General features: G+C 29.2%; 3 protein-coding genes and 1 non-coding gene across 4 annotated transcripts; 1 reads left to right on the forward strand and 3 right to left on the reverse strand.

Moving 5' to 3' along the window:
- The first annotated feature begins 655 nt into the window (after window positions 1-655).
- Window positions 656-1,655, forward strand: LOC111275161 (transcription factor CPC-like). Its single transcript, XM_022860324.2, has 3 exons — window positions 656-875; window positions 1,219-1,303; window positions 1,384-1,655. The coding sequence occupies exons 1-3, from the start codon at window positions 824-826 to the stop codon at window positions 1,469-1,471; spliced, it is 225 nt and encodes a 74-aa protein (XP_022716059.2). The 5' UTR covers window positions 656-823; the 3' UTR covers window positions 1,472-1,655.
- A 393-nt stretch (window positions 1,656-2,048) lies between these two features.
- Window positions 2,049-3,934, reverse strand: LOC111275160 (uncharacterized). Its single transcript, XM_022860323.2, has 4 exons — window positions 3,777-3,934; window positions 3,526-3,643; window positions 2,534-2,625; window positions 2,049-2,434 (listed from the first exon to the last, which is right to left on the reverse strand). The coding sequence occupies exons 1-4, from the start codon at window positions 3,898-3,900 to the stop codon at window positions 2,370-2,372; spliced, it is 399 nt and encodes a 132-aa protein (XP_022716058.1). The 5' UTR covers window positions 3,901-3,934; the 3' UTR covers window positions 2,049-2,369.
- Window positions 3,935-15,515: 11,581 nt separating this feature from the next.
- LOC111318798 (thiamine thiazole synthase 2, chloroplastic) lies at window positions 15,516-17,028 on the reverse strand. Its single transcript, XM_022921665.2, has 2 exons — window positions 16,073-17,028; window positions 15,516-15,967 (listed from the first exon to the last, which is right to left on the reverse strand). The coding sequence occupies exons 1-2, from the start codon at window positions 16,970-16,972 to the stop codon at window positions 15,800-15,802; spliced, it is 1,068 nt and encodes a 355-aa protein (XP_022777400.2). The 5' UTR covers window positions 16,973-17,028; the 3' UTR covers window positions 15,516-15,799.
- Window positions 17,029-18,459: 1,431 nt separating this feature from the next.
- On the reverse strand, window positions 18,460-18,539 carry TRNAL-UAG (transfer RNA leucine (anticodon UAG)). The gene has a single exon. It is a non-coding gene; the product is annotated as a tRNA-Leu (tRNA).
- Between the last annotated feature and the right edge of the window lie 1,362 nt (window positions 18,540-19,901).

Below are 19,901 nucleotides of genomic sequence, written 5' to 3' on the forward strand. Positions count from 1 at the left end.
TTTAGGGCTAAGTGTAAAAAATAATAACCCTGATGAATATAAACTTGATCTGTTGCCATTTTTAAGTGAAAGTATCCGTGTGATATTTTTATTTGGCTTTTTTATTTTATTTTTTGCCTTTTTTTATTTTTTACTTTTTTTAATTGTTTATTTTAATATTCTAATAATGTTTGTAAATATAAATTTAAAAAATTAAAATTAAATTTGATTTATTATATAAGTTACGGGATAAAATGCATATGTTATTTATAATTTAGTTGATAAGTTTTCACTGATAATTAATTTTGTTAAAAAATTATAAATACAATTATATTATTGATTTATAAAATTTATCTTAAATATTATTAATTATAAATTTTAAAAAAATTTGAATTTACAGTGAGGCGCGGGCATGAACACAGTGTAAGTAAATTTTCATGCACAATAATGAATCGTCCTGTCCCACTCCCACTGGATTGCTGGATTCAGGGCCACGGTAGAGAACGACTTGATTGACCCTGATACGTACCGCCGAAAGGTCTTTTACTTCGTTTCTTCCTTAGTTTTGATACTATCATATCTCATCCACATGTAGATAGCTGCATGCCAAAAAAGCAAGCCACACAAACTCTTCTTTAATGCCTCAACTACCCATCAAACTAGTTGGACCGTAACCATAGCTGTCATTCAACTACCATTCCTACTTACTTATGCCGCGGACTGAAGATATTATAATTACGCTGTTTAAGCGACAGCATAGGTTATAAAACGATTCGCATTGGCTGTTTACTCAGTTGTAGGTGTTTTTTCGAGATCCTTTATCTCCTTCAGGCTTCAACTTCATATGGCTGACTCTGAACATTCCTCTTCTGGCAAAACTTATGTGGAGTCTCGAGGTACTCCGCCACGAAATTACCCTCTCGGTTCTCAGTTTCACTATTTTTTTTTTTTAGTTGTTTGTTTAACAGAGCGGTTTCTTTGTTTTCGCGGAAGGGATCTTAGGATTTTCTTCTTTTCAACAACAATATATATCTCTAATCTCTTTTCAAAGAGATCTGCAAAAAAATCTCTTTTGTTTTCATATAGATATAGGCAATGTTAAATTTTTATGGTACCTTTTTTTAATTGATGCTCGACCTTTACTGCAATTTTGAGCTTAGCTCCAGTGGTATGGTGGGGTTTTGGAATATAAATTATTTAAGTTTGAGTTATGATCCTTCTTTCGTGCATTTTCATCAGAGGAAACAAGTGAAGATTCAAAGCTTAAATTCTCTGAAGATGAGGAGACACTTATAATTAGGATGTTTAATCTGGTTGGAGAGAGGTTAAATTCGTTTTCTTTTTCCCCTCTTGGTTTTTCTTGCAAGGCGTTTCTTTCTCTCAAGATATGCCTAAATTTTACAGGTGGGCTCTTATTGCTGGGAGAATCCCTGGAAGGACAGCCGAGGAAATCCAAGAGTACTGGAATACTAGGTACTCGACGAGTGAATGATGTATCTTAAAACATGGTGATACTTTCCTCTGCCAATTACAGACAACAGAGTATGGTGGGTACTTGTTTCACCGACATAAAACAGGTTAAGAAGATATTAAGTTCGAATTGGCTTCAAATTCGAATTATGCTTGTTCCTGTAACTCTCCAAATTTGATATTTTGGGTTTCACCACTTTCTCTTATCATGATCGTGCCATAGAATATCTTCATAAGTGTTTTCATCATTCAGAAAGAATCTGGAGAAAAATCACCATGCCCCTGGTTCACCATCAACCACGTTTACCCAATGATCTTGTTTGATAATATATGCAACACCAAGTTAGACCAAATTAAACAAAGCTTTGCCTGCATAGATTCTAGCAAGATAATAATAAATGCATATAACATGATTTGAATTCAAGACTCAGCCTGAAAGTTTTGGCTTTTACATTCCAATTTAAACCCTATTTAAGTGGCATGCTACTCAAACCAGATGCCTCAAGGCATCATCCCTCCAGGAAGGAAGGGAAAGGAACCAATAAATACCCATGCAATGAAGCAGATAAATAACAAATCTACCGATTGCATGGTCAATATAAATAAAATCATAGTCAACCCAACTTAAAGTTTGGCCCTTGCAAACTTGATTGAAAAGAAAACCGATTTTGGAGCAATTAGTACCACTTGTTACTCCAGCTATAGACATGATTAGTGGCATACCTATATTGAAAGGATTCTGTTTGCTAGTAAAATCATGAAAGGAAAGAAATACAAATGATCAGAAAGAAGACCAACAAACATACAACATAAACATTAACAGTTTGATGATCGTTTACAGCCTCTGTTACCACGTTGGTGAGTTATCAATGATAAAGAGCAACAATGATATCTACTTGAAGATCAGCTACTACACCTTATTATACATTGCTCTGCTTGTAAAGCTTGGTGTCAAGCACTTGCTTACCACACATAGCACATACCCCTGCACAAAATATAACACCCATCAGATGTCACAATAAACGATAATAATAATCATAAAATCAATCAAATGGCAAGATTAGGCAACATCAAATAATCATACCTTTGGAATAAGCACAAGTGTGACAATACTTGGCGTCTTGATGCACTTGCTGCTTGCAAATGAGGCACTTAGTATTTCCATAAGGAGTCCACCTGCAAGCAATAAATTCGAAATCAAAATTAAGAAGTATGAAAGAAAAAATCCAAAATCATGCATGAAAAACACGAGGGATAATTTGACCACATAAGGGCATTGCATAGATAATCAGCATTGTCGAAAGAAGTTACTAATCACACACAAGAAGAAACAACTAAATACTAAAGATATTGTACAAAAGCAATTGTAGCTAAAATCCTTAGCCCTAAGTTATGTTTTTGACCATTACCTTCAGTAATAAAGAGAACCCCAGAAAACTAGCAGTCAAATAAAATTAATTTCGCAACGGCAAGAAGAATAGTGTATTACCAATTCGCAAAGGCTATTTTGCTATATGCTAATCAGAACTATGAGGCTTTCAACATCAAAGAACTCAGTTCCAAACTTGGATGAATTAATGATAATTTACAGCAATAATAAAAGTCATTCCGTACAGGTACAAAAGAGTATTTGGACAGCAAAGCTGCACAGGTACAAAAATCTTGGAGGATGTCAAAGAGGCAGTAAGGCTAAGGCTACACCGTACGCTACAATCGAACAAGGATGTCAACCAGCTTCTTCACCTGAACTGGGATCTTGACTAGCAAATGGATCGATGAAAGTATCTCTATTACATTCTTTTGTATGCATTATGCTAGTGATTCTTTGCAGCAGAACTTTTTGCTTTTTTTTTTTAAATAAAAATTAATTCATTTATTCAAAAAAAAAAAAAAAAAACTCATTCCTTAAAAGAAAATCAACTGATCAACAAGTATTGCTACAAGGCAAACTAAATATTCTACAAAATCAATTTAAAAAATCTCAATTTGTAACTGAGATTTAAAATTTGATCATGTTTTGCAAATTAGTAAATAAAACTTACAAGATTGAAAAGGGAGAGGGTAAAAGAACAAGACCTGTGCTTTTTGGAGAGGAGCTTATTCTCGTTGATTTTCCGGCCACCACTTTCAGTGGTGTTGGAGGCGCCTTCCTTCCATTTATCAGGCACGATCACCTTCGATAGCTTCTTCTGGCCTGTAAATTAAATTAAATTAAATTAATCAAATCCATTAGCTTTTTCTTTAAAATTTTCAGATTATTACCATTGCAAATACCCCCTATTAATCCGAAAACTAGATTAATTGCAGAGTGAAAAAAAAAAACTTACACTTCTCGCACACCATTGGAGTTCTTTGCTTTGCTCTGCAGCTTTCCCCTCTTCGGATTTTCGAAATCGGAGACCAAGGATTGTTTTTGTTTTGTTTCGTAAAATGACAAGAATACCCTTGCATTGGGAGTAAACTATTAAGCTAAGCCCGAGTGGTATTAAGATGGGCTTAAGGATAATATAGGCTCTGACCCAAAAAAAAAAAAAAAAGGATCACATTTGGCTCCGACCCCAACAAATAAGGTTAATATTCGCTATTGTGATCTTTTGCCGTTGCTAACTTCCATACAATTCATTCATAGTATCTAAATCCAAACTAACCTATCCTCCTTGAAATAGAATCTGAAGTACCCTACAAAGGGGTTGCTATTCACATGATGGGTAAATTTAATTCATAATCCCTAATTTTTTTTATTTTCGTTTCATTTCACTTATAACTTTTGAATTGTTTTATTTTGATCCTTAATCTCTTTAAAACGCTCATTTTGGTCCTTTTGTCATATTTTCCCAATTACAATTGAGAAAAATATTCAGATAATATGTCATGAAAATGTTCACATGGTGCCACACAAGCTACAACATGGGTGAAGACCAAAATGGAACTATTTAAAAGTTATAGACTAAAACAGAATCAAAATAAAAGATTGGAGATCACGGACAAAATTCATCACTAATAAATATAAAAAAAAATGAGTTTTGTAAATTATCAATGCTATGTTTGGAAAAAAATTTGAGAGTAGATTTATATTTAGTTTATTATATAAATTGTGAGAATAAAATACATATATTATGCATAAATTAATTAAAATTCAATAAATTTATATATTTGAAAGAGTGTAATATGATAAATTTCAAATTCTCTTATAGCTAATGAGAGTTTCAACATAAAGAACTCAATTCCAAGCCTAAAAGAATTAATGATAATTTACAGCAACAATAAAGCAATTCCTATCAACAAGCATTGCTACAAGCCAAAGTAAAATTCTATTAAATCATTTTTTAAAAAATCGCAATTTGTAACAGAGATTTATGCTACGATTGGTTATAGAAAGTAATTTTTTATTTTAATTTTTTGAAAATGATTTTTTTTTTTTTAAATTTGTAAAACACGTTTGGTATACAAATATGAAAAGTTGTTTTAAAAAAATGAAAATCGTGAAAATGTGTTTGGTATTTTTATTTTCAAAACAAAAAAAATGAAAAATAATAATTAAAGTAAATTAGATCTTTTAAAATGGTAATATGTAACTAAATAAAAAAAGTAAATGGTAATTAAAATAAACATCAAGATTCAAATAAAAAAGTTCGTAATATTAATAAAATATTAATAAAATATTTTTTATTATCAAACAATTAGCATAACCTCCTAATTGCTTTAGTTTTTGAAAAATCAATTTTGTCTATAATTATTCCATAACGACTTAGCAATCTGTTCTCTAACTTGAGCCATTTTAATTATTTGTGATATATCAAATGCAATTTGCTCATTGATCGAATTGGTAAAAATTGTTTCCATGTCATCATATTTTTTTATGTTTTCCCTTTCAATATCTTCAAATAATTCATAACTTTCAATCTAATAAAATTATGCATAGCATAACATGTTTTTGATAAATGACATGCTTTCTAAGAGGATAATTAAGCATATCCCTTGATATAGCTGCTCTTGAAAACTGTTGAACATCATATTGGCATCATCACTAATTTACTCTTGGAAAGCATAAAGAATACCATCAATCACAAGTTCTTCTAACCTCGCATCAATGTCAGATGCACCCAAGTTTGCAACCACCTTTTCAGTTGTTTCCATTAACATAGGCTTATAAGGTTCACTCTCATCCTTAAAAACCTCACTATTCTCCTTACAATACCAGTAACACCTAATTTGTTCGTCACCTTAATAGTTGTCTCAACAAGCTATCTATAATTTCTCTTATCTAAAGACATCCTTCTAACCTATAAATTCTTAAAGAACTTAAGTAGAATATCATTCCTAATATAATTAGCTTCAACAGCCTCTATGCTTACACAGTACTTCACCACTTTAAGCACAGCTTTTTTCATTTCTTTATTAGAAGACTGGAACTCAAGAATAAAGTTAAACATAACTTCTTTTGTACAGTAACTAGTATAAATTGCATCCACTAAAGGAATGATAAAAGCAATGAACTTAAAAAATGCAACCAATACTTTTATATTACTAACTTTTATATTAAATAAACATACAATTAACCCAGTTAATTTTCACTAAATCATGCCAAGCATGAAATATCTGCACTCAATCAACTAAAGCAAAATGATTCCACAATAACCATCAAAACCCTTTTGATTTTTTTGCTGCGTGAATTGTGAGAGAGGAGAGAAATAGCGACATTTTTGGGTGGAGAAAAAAAAAGATTGAAGCAATAATGAAGATGGAGGTCTAGTACACCAATAAATTGGCTTGATCAATGATGGTGGCTAATTGAAATTAACCTAAAAGGAAGTTAAATCAATTTTGATTATTAGTGGAGCACTTGCAGAATGAGAATAAAAGCTACAAGTTTGACATATTTATGATAAACACCAAAATTAAATAAAACATAAAAGAAGAATGCCTTTTTGTAGAATCTAACCCAAATCCTTGTAAGATAAAGTAAAAAAGTTTTAAAGTCCTATGTTTTCACATTCTCTATTTCTCCCAAATCGTTTTCATTAAAAATATTGAAAACATCTCTTTTTTCCCTCTAATTTTGTCATTTTCATTTTCTTTTTCTAAATTTTTTTTTATTTTTTCATCCAAACATGTTTTTACCCACATTTTCTATTTTATATAAAAATGAAAAAAAAAACTATATTTTCTTGAACCAAACATTATCTTAATGTTTGATCATGTTTTGTTAATTAGTAAATAAAAGTTTTAAAATTGAAAAGGGAGTGGGAAAAAAAATACTTATGTTTTTTAAAAAGGAGTTTATTCTCGTTGATTTTTTTGCCACCGCTTTTGGTGGTGCTGAAGGTGCCTTTCCTCCATTTGTTAGGCACAATCACTTTCAATAGCTTTTTCTAGCTGTCGTAACGGTTTTGAGATCATCAGACGTGATATGTCTTAAAATCGAGAAAAATAAAAGAAAGTCGCCACCAATCTTTGTTATGGTATGATTGATCACTCAAAAGTTTATCTTTTTAATAAAACTGTAAAGCGAGTTTAAAGTTTATCAAAAAATAAATTTTGGTCTACGAAAAATCAGGTTGGGTTCGGGAGTCGGTTACGTGTGGGAAATGATTAGCACCCCTACAACGCTCATAAATTGGTACCATTTAATTGCGCGTTATTTTCGGTGTTGGATAAAAATGGTTTTGACTTGAAATTTAATACTAATTCCCTTCGTTTAAAAGAATATTTTTGCTAAAATTTTTGTTTAGAAATATTGAGAAAATTTTTAAGTTAAAGAATTATCTTAAAATTTTCTAACATCTAGGCAGAATTTAAATAACTCTTTTCGCTTAAAATTTAACACAATAATCTTTAAAAAGAAATAACAATCTTTATAGAAAATAATTGTTAGTGACTCTTCAACATCTAGGCAGAGTACTAAGAATTATTTCTTTAGAAATGTTATTTTTATTTTATTTTGTAATATCACAATTTTTTTTAAAACGTATTATTCTTTTTTTTTATTGTAAAATATTTTATCACAGAGTAGTAAATAAAAATCAAAGACAGAATAATGCAAATAATTAATAATGCTAATGTATGTATGCCAATGAGTGTTATGTAAAATGAAATACAATTTTAAAGTTGGATTCTTAAGTATAATGAGACCACTCCGACTCTCCAACATTTAAGCAGAGCTTAGGTGCGAGTATTTATATTTAAGATTCCAATTTACTCTTATACTTTTTTATTTAGTAATCTTATTATTAATGTGAATTAAGAACTCGTGTGAAAAACTTAATGAAATGAAATTTCTTAAATACCCCATCATTTAGACAACATTCGGGAACAAACTATTTCATGTGAGGTTTTTACACGTATTCTTAAAGTTTTGAAATAGATTTAGGGTAAGGGTTTAAGGTTTAAGTTTTAGGGTTTTCAAGATTTTGAAGATTCGGATTTTAGGGTTTTGGTTAGAGTTTTGAGGGTTTTAGGGTTTAATTTTAAAGTTTAAAGGGTTTTAAGGCTTGAATTTTAGGGTATGAAAGGTTTGGAGTTTAATGAAAATACAAACATCTCTAAAAATCTCCAACATCTAGACAGACTTTCGGAGCAAGTTCAATTTTGTAATTTAAAAATTAATTTAAGAAACATAAATTTTTATTTTAAAATGTTTTTTTTAAATCATTTTTTATGAAAACTTATTATCAAAATTATTAAGTTGTTTAGTATTTTTATAATAATAATTCCCCAACATCTAGGCAGAATTATTATTCTTGAAATATGATTTAATTTCCTCCAACATCTACGTAGGAAAAATGAAAAATTATTTTATTATTATGATTCTTTAAGCATTTTAAAAAAAATTTAATTATTATCTTATATTGTTCTCATTTTATTATTATTAAAAATAAGTAGATATTTATCCTAATAAATTTAAAAATGTTATCATGCATAAATATAAAAACTTAAAATAACAAAAATAATAATATATAAAAAAATAGAAAATTAAATTAAAAAAATTTTTTTTACCTGAATCGGATCGGTTAACGGTCTGGTCAAAGCTGGTCTGGATCGGTCTGACCGATTTGACAGTTCAATCAGTGGTTCGGGCGATCCAGCGTTCGGACCGGTTCGACTGGTTCGTTGGCGGTTCGTTTGAACCGGCTGGAGTTGGCTGAGACGGGTCGACGGATCGATTTACGAAATTTCGGGTTGGGTTCGATCCACGCGTGGATCCTCTTATGTTTGAAACGACATCGTTTTGGTCCTATACTCAAAACGACATCGTTTTGATCCTATGCTCAAAACGACATCGTTTTGATCCTATGCTCAAAACGACGTCGTTTTGCTTCTATGTTTTTTATAAAAGTCAGCCCTTTTTTTTTTTTTTTTAGTTTATTGTTCTGTTTCTGAGAAAGAAAAAAGGAAAGAGAGCTCTGTAAAAAGGTTTGGGGCCCTCGTTGTCCGGTCCTCGGAGTGTCACGTTAGCCGCTGCCTAGGTCGTCGCCGGTGGTGGTCGTCGGTGGTCGAAAACTTCAAAACTGACCAGGAGGTTCCATTCAACCTTCTGAGCTCAGATCTGGTGCCTCTTTTACTGAAAACAGTCTCAATTGACATAAATCTAGTTTTAAAGTTTTCGATATTCTTTTTTTTCTCTTTTTTTTCGAAAACTAATTGATACCTTTTTTTTTTTTGGTGTAAGTGACTCGACGCTAGGTTTCTCTCTGCGAGGAGGATCGTGTTTTATTTTTTTTTGTATTTTCGTAGATCTGTTTGTTTTTTTGTTTGGGTATTTGAGGGGGTGTTTGTGTTTTTTTTTGTTTGAGAGGTTTTTGATAAGGGTGGAATACGCGTATTTTTAGTGTTCTCGAGTGAAGGGATGTCCGAGAGTTGCAGATGAGGGAGATCGAGTGCTTTAAAAGGTTGAAAATGGTGGTAGCGTATGCTGATGGAGCCATAGAATCTTCGTGAAAGGACTAGACGAAGGGGTGTGGTATGATAGCTATGGTAGCTTGGCAGGACGTGGGTGGCCAGTAGTGCCGTGTACGACACCCGTTGGCACTGGCCCTTTCCATTTTGTTTCTTCTTTTATTTAGATTTTTTTGTTTGTCTTTTAAAAAAAAATTTTTTAATTATAATTAAACCAATATTATTATTATTTTTTTAAAAAAAATATTATTATTATTAAAAAATGTAGACCTAGCCAAAATTCGATGTTTACACTAACCTACAAATTACATTAAATTAATAAAATCCATTAGCTTTTTCCTTAAAATTGTCAAATTATCTATGAAATTTATTAAAGTTATCCACACTCATCCACATAATGCTAATTAAAATTTGATATAAACTATTATTTGAAGGATAATTAGAGTATTTGAATACATAATTTAAGATCACTTTTGACTTTCGACATATATTTTTAGGTGTGTTATTTTGTTTTTTAGGAGTTGTTTAGAACTTCAATTAATTTTAATTGATGTATTTGAATTATCCTAAATTAATAAAATCGAATCATTTGAGACTTTGGTATATAATTTTGTGCCAACTAAAATGTGATATAAAATATGATTTTGAAGATAATTGAAATCTTCTTTTTTGAACTTATTTAGGTTTTGGTTATATAATTTGACATCACTTTTGACTTTTAAATATATTTTTTTGGGTTTATTGGACTATTTTACTTTTAAGGTGTTAATTGTTTGGACCTTCAATTAACTTTAATTTAAATATTTCAGACCTTAACTATTTTCATAGGATTCATTTAGGATTATAACTAATGTTTAATGGGTTTAATTTATAGTTTTAAGCCATTAATTAAAAAAATTTTGGTGATAATTTTTTTTTTTTAAATATCATAAAAAGGATTGTAGTAAATTGTTATGTTGATTTCTCAATCATATTTTTTTAATGCATGTTATTTTGAACATTATTTGATTAATAACCAATGTTGCATTTTATTATTTTTATTATATATACATGTATTTTATTATATATATTCTCATTTATATTTTATTTATATATTATTTACATTATTGTATATTTATCTATTTTATTATATATATTGTAATTTATATTTTATTTATATTTATTGATTGATATATTTTATTTCGATAAAAAATATGTAAAATTTTAATTTTTCACGATGAAGCGCAAGGTTTTACTATATATTACTTACATTAAAAATAGTCCCCTTAATGTGTTTTTGTTGCCAACGTTAGGGATATAATAAAAAAAATTAAATAGTTCATTTTGGAAGGAATGTTGGTTATAAGCATATGAGTGGCTTTGTTCTTTACTTCCATTTTTTCTTTTTCTTAATGTTTTGCAATGTATTTACTTTTTTTTTTGTCAAGGTAAGTTTCTATTGTTTTTCCTCTCTTTTGTTTCTTTTTTTTTTTTCGATATTTTTGTTAGATGGTTTGTTTTTTGTTGATAGTTTGTTGTTGTTGTTTTGAAATTGTTGTTTCTATTCTTTGTTGGTAGATTTTGTTCGATTAATTGTTTATGTTTTCATGTATTATTTTTGTTTTCATGTTTTCATTGAGGTTATTGTATTTATTTTTTACGTTGATTTTTTTTTATGTTGGTATTTGGTTTGATTTTTTTAAATTGTTGTTCAATTGGATATGAGCCATTTTTTGTTATAAAAGGTTTTATATTATTCCTAAATTCCATCATGCTTTGATTATCATTTGGATATTGGTGAGTGTTTGATTGTTTGTATGATTAAATCAATTTTTATTGGAGTGTATTTTATTTTTTTTGTGAAATGTGTTTTACTTGAATTATTTTTTTTTAATTATGTAGGTTTGATATTTACTTTGGTAATTGGTGACGCTAAAACTTAATATTTACTCACATGAAAATTGACAAGGAAAGACTCTGCTTGATAAATTTAAGGCTATAATTAAAAATGTTATTAGTAAGCAAGGTTGATACAAAAGTAACTCTAGATATAACTTCAAGGTTTTTCAATGTTGTAACATCCGTAGGTATAATCATGGTCAATAAAGCTTTGATAGCTATTTATGGCTTCAGTTTTAGTATGTTTTAAATGAATATTTTATTTTACTTACAAACTTTAATAAACTTTGTATTTGCATTACATATCTAATAGATCAATATGTTGTTAAAAACAGTTGATGCTTTAGTGTTGGTTATATATTTGTATGTTTGTCTGTGTTAAGAGAGGCAAAGTTACCATAAAATTAGTTCATAGTATTAGATAACTTTTATAGGTTTTGTTTTATATAGTTTTTATTTTTATTTTTATAGTGAAAATTGAAGTTGAGATTTTGTTATTCTTTACTTTTTTTTTTGTTGCTGTTTTTTAGTGTATATTAATATGTTTTTATTTTTGTTATAATTTTATAATTTTATGTAAAATAGAGTTGTATTGTGTTAAGCTGTTGCTATTGTTGTTATTTTTATTGTTTATTTGATTTTGTTTGTTTTAAGACATGTAACAGAGTTGTATAAACTGTTTTGATATGTAACAAAATTATATAAACTGTTTTGATATATAGTATGTTAAATGTTAGAGTTGTTTTAATTTGTTTTTGTTGTTGTGATGTATGATGGAGTTTTGATGAGGAAGTTGGTTTATGATTTGTGTTTGATTTTGAAAAAGTTAAAGAGTTGGGTTTTATTGTTAAAATGGTGTATAGGTGTTGTATTTTTTCATAAAATTCTTCATGGTTAGAGTTGTTTCATAGTTTTGTAGTATTCTGAATAACAAATTAATCATGTGCAATAGTGATATAGAAATAAGATATTTAATATTTTTCGCTAAAAAGCAAACTTGTTCTTATTTTAGGATTTCTCTTTTTTATTTTTTTTGTAATTGATTTTTTTAGATATATCAGAATTTTAAGGTTGGCCATTTTCTATTAGTTGTAACATAAACCCTTTAATGATAAGGAGTTTTACAGGTTGTACAATGACTAAATGCAAACATTTCCTGCAAAAAAAAAAAAAAAAGCTTAAAATTATGAATTATGGTAGCTAAGAAACAATAGAATAATATGGTGTTCATGAAAAACAGACGAACAAATTAACACCAACGTCCCATTCCCAGTTGATGAATGCATGTATGTATGCATAGGCATAATGAGTTAACACTAACATTATCTTATGTGTTGATCATTTTTTATGTAGGTAGTCTTCAAGGAGATAAACATGATAGAATAATGTATAAATCAATCATTTTATATGAAAATACTTGGTTTGTTGATTGTTGTAAAAAACTATTTAAATAATTTATTTCAGAACTTTTTCTCAAGTGTTTCCAGAAGGATATCCAAGTATATTAGTTTTAAAGTAGAGTGTATACAACTTTTAGGTTATTTAGATAAATGGTAATATTTGAAGAAAATATAATATATCTATATTTCTCTAAATTCTATTAGATTTTACCATATCATACTTGACTTTGAGTTAATCACCAATGGTTGCAGTTATATGCTTTGTTTAAGTTTAATTTAAGGTATGCTGCAAGAAATTCTCGAAATTTCGTTTAGAAACATTTTACAATGAAAAGTTGTATTGGAAACTATCAAAGTAATAAATCCACGATATACAAAACTTTTATGCATGATTATTTTTTTCTCTAAATATTGTAGCCTATTCTTTATATTTTCCACATTGTGTTTTGATTTTTTATCTGATGGTGAATTGTTGACATCCTTCAACTTCATTATTACTTGAAGTATGACTATCCCAAACCTAAACACATCACATTTTTTGTGCGCCTTATCTATCATAATTAGTACTTATAGAGAAAACATTACTGAAAACTTAAATAGTTATAGTTTTGAACATGTAGTGCATTAATGAATATATTGAAAAGTATGCAAAGCTTTTAATAATTAAATATAATATGTGAATTATAATAGTAGAGCAAACAAAATCCAATATGTGAATTATAACAAAAAGCAGATAAAAAAAGTGATATATTTAGCTTTGGAATAATTACCCTCAAGTAATTAATAACAATCCAATATTGCCAACAAATGCAAAAGGTTTTTATCAACTCCAAAATATAATAATAAGTTAAAATATTTGCTTAAAAAGCATAATACCCATAATACATAAACGTTTTCTCGCCAATAGATATGATAAAAAATCTACCAAGAATATTGTGAATTTGAGGAAAAACTACATAGACAATGATCAAACACTTCATCCAATTATTCAAGAACTACTATGTGATTTAGAGGAGCTCATTCATTAAAATATAAACACAAGAAATTATATTAAAAGGATTATATGAGTAACATAGGAGCAAACATTGTATCATTATTCATGATATATTTATCGTTGGTTTTTCCTATGTTTTTTCCTTTATATTTTACGTTAAAGAATTTGTTTTCACATAGATTTGATGTTATTTTTCTATGATTTGCTACTTGATTAATTCAAATTATCATATGGATTAGAAATTAGATCCTATTACAAAATTTAACCATATCAATGGCTCTCGAGAAGGAATATAAAAAAGCCTAATGCAACTAGTTATAACATAAGAAAAGACAAAAAAAAAAAAAAAAAGTTGTAGTTCCCACAATGTTCTTAAAATGCTATCATATAAATAGGTATTTTGATTTTATAAGTTGAAAAGCAATAATTTTAGCTCCCTAAAATTTTAATAAAATTTTTATTGATATTTCATAGTACTTTTGTTAAAAAGTTAAAATTACATAATGTTTTTATCTATATTGAGTTTCTTTTTAACTCAACAAGAAGTAAATACAAATTTGTCCTATTAAGTAGTTTAAAACTTATTTTACTAGGTAAAAAACATTAAAAAAAAAAAAAAAACTAATTTTCCAAGTGTAATGTAGAAATTACTTTTGAAAAAAAAATCCTCTTAAATCTTAATAATCAGATAATCTTCAATTTCGCTTCAAAAATTATTATCGATTTTATTCTAGTCTACTCTTTACATGAATGTTTTTAACAATTTAAATTATTTGTTAATTGCTATTGTATAAATTTTGTATATCTTGCTATTCAAAAATTAGGGTTTTTGCTTTTTAACTTGTTTAGAAATCAAGAAAATTAATTTTGTATATACAATTAAACAAATTACAGCCCCACAATAATAAAATCACAATTATAAAATTACATTTAAGATTATATTGAAAAGAAATTACTGAGAAATTAGATATAGAGATTAAAGGTGCCCATGGGTCCAAGTTAGGCGTGGTTGACACCTTTAAAAGGCTTGCCTAAGGTTTGGCTTCATCCATTTATTAAAAGCTCGTTTACTCAAAATATATTATAAGGGGTATGTGTCACTTTATTAAATTTGTTTGTAAAATTTAAAAATTTTACTTTAATTATATTTGATAATTTCTCATTAAAAATATTTTTATATTTATATATTTAAATATATTTTAGAATTAAAATTAAATAAAAAATTTTACTAAAATAGTATTTAGAATAAACCAATTTCAGGTTTAAAAATTTCTATCTAAATTCAACCTAATCAAATTAAGCTTGAGGTTTAACAAAGATTATTTTGTATAACTTTTATGAGATGAAAAACCATTGTATTCAACTTAATTAAAGAAAATAATATTATGTTAGTTTTTTTTTTAATTTGTACTTAATGAAATAACTTACTAAATATATTAAAGTTAATATCATGAATGATCTCTAAATTATAATAAAATATTTAATTTAATATTTGAATTTTAAAAATCTTTAATATGATATCTAAGCTATGAATCTGTTAACAATATAGTATTTATAGAGTTATTTGTTTATCATGTATTATTATTTGAAGTTAGTCACGTTAGATATGGTACTACCTTAATTAACAGATTTATACTTTAAGTAATATATTAAAAATTTTTAAAATTCAAATATCATATTAAATATTTTATTATAGTTTAAAAGTAATTCATAACATTAACCTAATATGTTATATATGGATTCATTATTTAATATTAAAAAAATTCATCTTTAATATTACATAAGACTTTTGCTTTCTCAAATTAGGCTACATTGAAATTATAAAAAATAATTTTTGAAAAATGTTTACAAAGTAAAAATTTTAAAATACTTATTCCGGAGTAATTTCAACTGAATTCTATCTTTTAAGATACATTAGAAAACTTCAACTAATAAGAGGTAGGACGTGCTTTTATTTTAATGCACTTTAAAGCTCAAAGAAAGAAGATGCAGACTTTGCAGTATAATAAAATCTCAGACCAAGATTTTTATTATATGAACATTAATTGTAACTCAATTTAACCAAAAATCAAAGCAGAATTCCACCTTTTATCCATAATCAACCTATCAAACCGGCCTATTTTCATCCACATCTTTCTTTTTTACTCCATTCCCTAAAACTCAAATTTCCTATCAAATATTTTCAAGCACCCACCGTCCCCTCTGTCTCAGCAGCAGCAAGAACAAACTCTGGCTGTACCCTTTCAGCTTCGCTGAAGGTCCCATCTATTACATTAGGCTGCCCCAATGCCTTCAAGGCTAAATGTGCTGCCTTCTGCCCTGATATCATCATTGCTCCAAATGTTGGACCCTGCAAAATCAAACCACCATTTTATCACTATAACACATAAATAACTAAATGAAATTTGAGAAGTCAAAAATAATAGAAGTCAATCGAAGACTAGCACTATTTTACCATTCTTGGGCCTCCATCGATCTCTGCAACTTCCATTCCTGTAACAATCATACCGGGCACAATCTCCCTGGTAAGCCTGACAATTGCATCTTCTGCGGCATTCATATCCAGTGCCTTCATTCCAGGGACGCTATCAATCATCCCTATACTCTTCAATCTCTTGACTCCAGTAGCTCCAAAAGGTCCATCATGCCCGCAAGAACTCACCACAACCTTAGCCTCCATCACATTTGGGTCCATGCAAGATTGTGTGTCATGGTTCATAGACACCAAAGCCCAGTTAGTTACCACTCCGGCAACTCTGTTTCCCTTCACTATCAAATCCTCAGCAGCAACAGCGTTGAACAACTTCACGTTAGGCCTGGCCAAAAGCTTGCTCATGATTGTTGATGTGAACAAAGCTGCATGCTTGATCACGACGTAGTCCTCTTGTTCATCATATGGGATGCCAAGCTCATCAAGGAATCTGTGAGCTGGTTTGCGGACAACCATAGCTGAAAATAGTTGGCCACCAAGCCATGCGCCTCCACCAGGGCTAACAGATTGTTCAATTATGGCAACACATATGTTGGGGTTTTTGCTAATCTCGTAAGCACAAGAGAGACCTGCAGAGCCGGCGCCAACGATGATAACATCAGTGTCAGCATAGGTAATCATGTCCATCATGTAACTGCGTGTCATTTCACGAGCGACATAGGACTCTTTGATGGGTTGAAATTTAAAGGACTGTAAGTCATAAGGAGGAGTTAAGGACATGGAAATTGTGGAGTTTGGAGAGGAGGATTTAACGGGAGTGAAGCGAGAAGCAATTGGGGTGCAATGGAAGGATGACTTGTGGTCTAAGAAAGATGGTTTGGGGCTTGAAGACAGTGAGGTGAGGGTTGTTGCCATGGCTGCCATTGAATGTGGTCAAATCTTTTGGGTACTTTTGTGTGGTAAACGAAGGAGATATGGTGGGGAGTGATGAGTGTCAACTTGGGGTATTTAAGCTTTTTTTAGGATGGAGAGATATGAAAATATCTGAAATGGAGTATTGAAGCTTGATCAAAATATCTTTTCGGAAAATCTGAAAAAAGTGAAACAGATTGATGAAGATAGAATTTGAACAGTTCATAATGCTTGGATTTTTGCGATCTACTTGGGATATAACTGATATACAGTATCCGCCATTGCTAGGGAGTTTGCATTTCTTGTTGAAAAAAATATCATGCCTGAATTTGCATTACTTGCATTGAGCTCAAGATGATTCTCTTTAGTCCAGCTCCAGCCCATTGAGCTTGTCCATGAACCAAGTAACCAACTTTCGGCCTTCACATCCTTCATTTGAAGAGTCCAACGAGCAGCTTAATGTATGTGTCATTTCTTATCATTTTCAAATTTCTCATGGTGATCTAATCACTATGTTAATAATTATTAAAATGATTTGATTAGCAATGATCACTACTAAAAAATAGGTCTTAAGTGGTTATTTTTTTTTTTCACTTTCAAACATCGAGAATATTTTATTTAATGGCATTTTTCACTATAAATGCTATTAAGTTACGAATTTATTTTTTTTATTTTTTTCAATTTTTATTACTATAATTAAACAAAAAAATAATGAAAGAAATAAAAATGAATTGAAATTGATAAATTGAATTTTATAAATATTTAAATATCTAAATACATAATTTATTTTTGCATATAACCACAAAATTTAATACAATGATATTAAATTATCATGTTGGTACAATGCTATAAATTACTATTAATCTTAAATCATCGTATTTGGTGTTATATAAAAAAAAATCATGAGATAAAAAATATCAAAATAACCTTAAAAAATAAAAAATTAAATATTTATTGAATCAATAATTTATAAAATAATTAAATATTATTTTATAAAAAATTACAAAATATAAATCAATTTTGATTAAAATAATTTCTAAAATAATTAAATAAATTCATTAATTTTTAATTAATAAACATTTATTCAATTATAAAAAAAAACATTTTTAAAATAAGTAATAAAAAAATAATTTTTTAAAAATTTCTAGTGATCAGCTTCTTGAGACAATATTACTAAATTTTTCATCATAATAAATTAGTTAAAATTAATTTAAAAATTACTTTTTTATGATAATAACAAATTTTCATTCTTTAAATTAAAAATCAAATACCTTCAAAAATAAAATAATATAATCATCGAATATAAATCATTATAGCAAATTTTTCATTCTTTTAGGTTAAAAATCAAATCGCTTCCAAAATGATATAATTCGAATATATTTCAGTATAACTCTTAGACTAATGACTTTATGCCAACTCTCTTAGTCTTATATGAGCCGGCACTAATACTATATTAATCGGGCTGAACCTATGAGAGTTTAGGCACAGTTTTAAAAATTTGACAGCTGTGGGATTTGAACCCACGCCCTTTCGGACCAGAGCCTAAATCTGGCGCCTTAGACCACTCGGCCAAACTGTCAGGGAATGTTTAGGGAATTAAATAGTAACATTTCGTACTTGAAAAGTATGCACATATTCCGAGTTTTGACTTCGCCAATATCAAAATCAGGGCTTATGGTCATGGACCAGCTAGGCAGCTACCAGCCACTGGCAATAAGCTGAAACCAGTGAAGTGATAGCTGTTTAAAATGCATGATCAACTGGCAATTGCAATTAATTTTTGTTTTCTTCTTTCTTGTAAAATTTGAATTTTGATGCTAATCATTTGGTTATCCAAATTACTTAAAACTACATTCAAGTAACTTGATTTGGTTATAATTATCTGATTTAGCTCTGCACACTCCTTCTGTTTTCCTTTGTATCTCTTTGTTTAATTAGTACTGCTTGTTTCTATTCACTAATTACCACATTATTCCTCTACCGATCGGGAATTACATTTTTTTAGAGCCAACTTGGCGATCCCTTTGTCTTTTACATTATTGCACATGATCCCGTTGCCTATGCTGCATGTGACTGCATTATATATGAGCATTGTGAATTCCCGATAATGTGAGACAAGCACTTGATTAGTTATTGGGATATTGCTTTAACCGTTTTAGAGTCTTTAGTCCCTGAAATTGCCAGCTATGGTCAGCGAGAACTTTACTGACACTGCAAAATATTTTGATTAGTTAGATTTAGATCTCCCTTTTGTCTACGTATTTGATAGTTGTGACATATACAACTAGTTTAGTTGTTTTCTCTATGTTATCATCCCTTTCTCACCCCCAGAAACCCTCTTATTATGTTCGATGTGGGATTCATGATTCTTCTTTAGGTCCGTCACATTCTCCCGCACTCAACCTCGTGACGCCCTCGTCATGGAAGCTGACCACCCTGTCTGCCTCCCTTGAGATGCTTGGTGTGGATCGAATGGTTTAAGGGTGACTTTGATATCATTTGTCACAGGTCTAGATTTAAGCTACGAATCCGCACGATTTCGGGATCCAGGCATTCACCCTTCCGACATCCCAGATCAGTCTTTTTATCACGGTTCACATCCTTGTGAGGTATTGTCTGCTCTGACTCTCTGACCTTATGATTTTGGCCTATAAAAAACATCTTAAAAGACGGAAGTAGTATGAATCCTTTTATATCCCAGAGATCCTTTTATTATGTTCGATATGTATTCAAAACTCTTTTTTAAGTTCGTGACACATACTTAAATTGGGTTGATAATGACAGTTGCATTTTTCTTATTTAATTAAATTCAAAAATTAAAATTTACTTGAATTAATTAATGTTAAGTATGACGCAGATCGACATTCACTTTTGGTCCATTAATAAGCTCCGAAATAATGGAACTGTTGTGGGACTTTATGACTCCTAAGGTCGGATGTTC

This window comes from Durio zibethinus, chromosome 26, assembly GCF_047325235.1.
Source record: "Durio zibethinus cultivar Kanyao isolate XHJ-2024 chromosome 26, ASM4732523v1, whole genome shotgun sequence".
Lineage (NCBI taxonomy): Eukaryota > Viridiplantae > Streptophyta > Magnoliopsida > Malvales > Malvaceae > Durio > Durio zibethinus.